The sequence below is a fragment of the Cebus imitator genome, unplaced genomic scaffold, assembly GCF_001604975.1.
Source record: "Cebus imitator isolate Cc_AM_T3 unplaced genomic scaffold, Cebus_imitator-1.0 Scaffold237, whole genome shotgun sequence".
Taxonomy (NCBI): domain Eukaryota; kingdom Metazoa; phylum Chordata; class Mammalia; order Primates; family Cebidae; genus Cebus; species Cebus imitator.
Window position 1 is genome coordinate 3,906,554 of NW_016107552.1, and position 4,822 is coordinate 3,911,375.

Genomic DNA, 4,822 nt, shown 5'->3' on the forward strand with positions numbered 1-4,822 from the left:
CAGTGGTGTGATCTCCGCTCACTGCAATCTCCGCCTCCTGGGTTCAGGCAATTCTCCTGCCTCAGCCTCCTGAGTAGCTGGGACTACAGGCATCTGCCACCATGCCCAGCTAATTTTTGTATTTTTAGTAGAGACGGGATTTCACACCATGTTGGCCAGGACGGTCTCGATATCCTGACCTTGTGATCCACCCACCTTGGCCTTCCAAAGTGCTGGGATTAAAGGTGTTGAGCCACCCTGCCCAGCCTCTCATTTTTATATTAATTACCTAGCAGGCTTTAGTAATGTCAGCAAATCAATGTCTGCAAATCAAAGTTACCAACAGGGAAAAGGGAGAGAAGTCCGGGTAGGGGCCAGGCACAGTGGCTCATGCCTGTAATGCCAGCACTTTGGGAGGCTGAGGTGGGCGGATCACTTGAGCCCAGTATTTCAAGATCAACCTGGGCAACAAAGAGACCCCATTTCTACAAAGAAACTAAGTCCACGCAGGGTACTGGCGGGTAGCATTGCTTCTACATGAAATAATTCCATTTATAAAGGTTTCAGGCCAGGCGCGGTAGCTCACACCTGTAACCCCAGCACTTTGAGAAGACATGGCAGGTGAATCACCTAAGGTCGGCCAGCCTGACCAATATGGTGAAATCCCATCTCTACTAAAATACAAAAAAATTAGCCAGGTGTGGTGGTGCGCGCCTGTGGTCCCAGTAACTTGAGAGGCTGAGGCAGGAAAATTGCTTGAATCTGGGAGGCGGAGGTTGCAGTGGGACAAGATTGTACCACTGCACTGCACTCCAGCCTGGCGAAAGAGCAAGACTCCATCTCAAAAAGAAACAAAACAAAACAAAACAAAAAAACCCACCAAATTTGCCGGGCACAGTAGCTTACCCTTGTAATCCAAGCCTGAGCACTCTGGGAGGCTGAAGCAAGTGGATCAGTTGAGGTCAGGAATTTAAGACTGGTCAGCATGGTGAAACCCCATCTCCATTAAGATGAATACAAAAATTAGGCATGGTGGTGTGTGCCTATATTCCCAGCTACTCAGGAGGCTGAGGCAGAACTGCTTGAACCCGGGAGGCAGAGACTGCAGTGAGTTGAGATCACACCACTGCACTCCAGCCTGGGCAACAGGGCGAGACTGTCTCAAAAATAAAGAAAAATAATTTTTTTTTTTAAGATGGGGTTTCACCATGTTGGTCAGGCTGGTCCTGAACCCCCGACCTCAGGTGATCTGCCCGCCTTGGCTTCCAAAGTGCTTGGATTATAGGCATGAGCCACCACGCACAGGCAAAAATAGCTTATTAGAAACTCAAGACAAAGTCTTGCTCTTTTGCCCAGGCTGGAGTACAGCAGCAAGGTCATAGCTCACTATGGCCTCAAACTCCCAGGCTCAAGTGATCCTCCCACCTCAGCCTCCCAAGTAGTGAGGACCACAGGTGTGCACCACCATGCCCAGTTAATCTTTAATTTTTTTGTTAGAGACAGGGTCTCACTATGTCTTGCAGGCTGGTTTTGAACTCCTGACCTCAAACAACCCTCTACCTCAGCCTCCCAGAATGTTGGAATCAAGCCACTGTGCCCAGCTGCTGGTTATCTGTTCTACACTAAAAACTATGTGGATGTACCAATCAATGCTGAGATGCTCTGATAAGTTCACAGGAATCTGTTTTCCCGAATCACCACAAAACTGCTTGTGTAGCCAGTATAGGAACCAAGGAAGCTGGCTACTAGGATTCCCCGAATTACTTTTGTTATTGTTTTTGTTGTTGTGACAGTCTCGCTCTGTCTCCCAGCCTAGAGTGCAGTGGTGTGATCTCGGCTCACTGCAACCTCCGCCTCCTGGGTTCAAGCGATTCTCCTCCCTCAGCTTCCTGAGTAGCTGGGATTACACGCGCATGCCACCATGCCCAGATACTTCTTGTATTTTTAATAGAGATGGGGTTTTCCCATATTGTCCAGGCTGGTCTCAAACTCCTGATCTCGTGATCCACCTGCCTCGGCCTCCCAAAATGCTGGGATTACAGGCGTGAGCCACCATGCCCGGCCCCTGAATGGTCAGTGTCACCTGTGTTGTTAAAGCTGAGCTGATGACAATTACACAAATGTTAACTGAACAAAGTGCCACACTAAGTGCCTGTGTCTGAAGATGGATGAGACACAATCTGTGTGTTCTCAGAGCTTCTCCAAGGTGAACTTTTCTGGGGCTTAACCAGCAACTGGCCAGGAAAAACAGCTTCAACTCTTATCAATAACTGTGCTATTTCAAAGTACTGGCATTCTCCCAGGGCACCCCCCAGGGTGTCAAAATTTAGCCAAAGCAAACTCCAAATGAACACAAAGTACTTATTTTCTCAAAGGAAAAAAAAACAAGCAAAATAGAACAAAAAACCCCCCCAGATTTATTTAGCTTAACATTTCCCCTGATCTAAAAAGAAAGATGTCAAAAGAATACCTAGAACATATACACAAGCACCTATTTCAATGAACTCAGATAACCTAAAAGAAAAATGGGCAAAGTTCTGTTCAACGGAGAAAATTATCTTCGCTTCTGGAAGATGTTCCCACGTCCCATTCCACGTCCTCTTCCTCTTGCAGCCACTGAAAGGGAAGGAGAGAAAATATGAGGTCAGGTCAGTGTGGTCAGTGAATGCTCAAAGCACAGAGTAGCCAGGGCCCTAGGACACCAGTTAGAAGGGTTCTGAAGGGTTTCCTGGTCCAACACCACCCTAGCCATTGCATTTCCCCCACTTTCTTTTGGTTTTGTTTTTTTGAGGCGCAGCCCCATTCTGTCGTCCAGGGTGGAGTGCAATGGCGCAATCTCGGCTCACTGCAACCTCCACCTCCTGGGTTCAGGCGATTCTTGTGTCTCAGCCTCCCAAGAGCTGGGACTACACGCATGCACCACAATGGAGATAGTGTTTCACCATGTTCGTCAGACTGGCCTTGAACTCCTGACCTCATATGATCCGCCTGCCTCAGCCTCCCAAAATGCTAGGATTACAGGCGTGAGCCACCGTGCTGGCCAACAGCCACTGCATTTCACAGAGGGGGTGGAGACGCGGGCAGGGGCTGAGGACTGGCATCAGAGCAGGAGCTAGCACCACCATGTTGCCTTCCAGGCCTACAGTGCTCTCTGCAAGAGGCTGGGAGGTAGCATACTGAGGGCAAAGAAGGTGGTCTGAGAGCTACAGAAAAGACAAATTCCTGGGGCTGGCCTCGGGTGAGCTAAGAAAACATTACAGATATAGTGAATTCATTTTTTCAATTCTGAAACAAATATAGTAGATAAGCGTTAACATCTATTATACCTAGGTGAAGGGTAATATTATTATTATTTTTTTTTTTTTTGAGAAAGAATTATTTCAGGCTGAGTACGGTGGTTCATGCCTGTAATCCCATCACTTTCAGAGGCCAGTGAATCACCTGAGGTCAGCAGTTTGAGATCAGCCTGCCCAACATGGCTAAACACCATCTCTACTGAAAACACAAAAATTAGCTGCACGTGGTGGTGTGTGCCTGTAATCCCAGCTACCGGGAGGCCAAGGTTTCTCCAACCAATTGAACCTGGGAGGCGGAGGAGGTTGCAGTGAGCTGAGATTGAGCCACCACACTCTAGCCTGAGCAATGAAGACTCCATCTCAAAAAAAAAAAAAAACCCTATTTCATAGTAGCAAAAACAAAACACTCTTCATATAAACAGTATGATAAAACTGCTGTTCTCCTCTGTAACCCAGGGGTTCTAGGATAGGACAGGCTTTGAAGGACAGGTGAAATATTCTGATGGCTACTAACTGGAGCCTCATCTCTCTGCTCATACAGACCTTGGAGTTGTCCCAAAGAGCAAGAGAAGAGAGCTCACCTACCAGTGGACAGGACCACAGCAAAGGGCTGGGAGGAACAGATGGCTCAGGCAAAAGTCAGTGGGCCTGGGTAAACTCACTGCCAAGGGCCTTGCAGTGCACACCCATAAGGTGTATCTTTTGCTAGAGAAGATGGTGACAATGAAGGTGGCCCTTCCCTGAGGAAGCAGAAAGAGCACTAGTTCTAGCCATAAAGCTAGAATTTCTGAAAACTCTTCCTTCCCCAGGACAAAAGGTACAGAGCTTCTGATTCTATCTTCTCACAGCTGCCTCTTGTCTGGGAAGGGCAAGGAGATTCTCTGATTAGTTTTTTTTTTTGGGGGGGGGGGCATTTCAAAGGATTACACACTATTACATCTTTAAACTTGAGCTTTCATCCATGGTTCCTGGCTCACAACTCCTGTAGACCTTGTTATAGTATTTTGTTATAACATTGGGGCACTTTAGGCCTCAGAAGCAGGACTCAGGAAACAGAATCTCTCTCAAAACTTCTCCTGCCCTCCCTTCCACTTGCCCAAGGCAGGACCCTAATCTGATTGTGGGTCACAAGACCTCACTCCAGAGAAAGGTCCTGCCCTATGCCCTGGAAGAAGAAATGCTGCAGAGAGGCCAAAAAGAATCTGGACAGGCCTTGCGGCGTTTCCTTACCCTGCCTATTAGTATTAGATCACACCCTTTTGTCTAATTGCATTTCCACATGGTTGTCCATCCTTCTGTCTTGTCTCCCCAATGAAGTCTCTATAAAAAGGCTCAAGAGGACAGGGTTAGGGGAGCTTTGGGACAGCTGACCACGCGGAGCCCAACAGGAAGGTGAGCAAGAACTCATCCATGTGCCGGGAGGAAACTCCATGCAGACAGAAGCTCTCGTGCTTCGGACCCTTCCAGATTTCACCCTATGCATGCATCTCTTCATGTGGCTGTTTGAGTTCGAAACCAGGCTGACCAACATGGAGAAACCCTGTCTC

The 4,822-nt window shown here is 47.9% G+C and overlaps 1 protein-coding gene across 2 annotated transcripts in view; it reads right to left on the minus strand.

Moving 5' to 3' along the window:
- Positions 1-2,371: 2,371 nt before the first annotated feature.
- SNRPD3 (small nuclear ribonucleoprotein D3 polypeptide) overlaps positions 2,372-4,822 on the minus strand; it is an 18,358-nt gene continuing 15,907 nt past the window's right edge. Inside the window, exon 4 of one of the 2 annotated variants that reach the window (XM_017498134.2) lies at positions 2,372-2,595. In XM_017498134.2, the coding sequence (XP_017353623.1) occupies positions 2,534-2,595 (62 nt within the window). In that variant the 3' untranslated portion in view covers positions 2,372-2,533. The remainder of the gene's footprint in view (positions 2,596-4,822) is intronic. The other variant, XM_017498133.2, reaches the window with a different exon arrangement.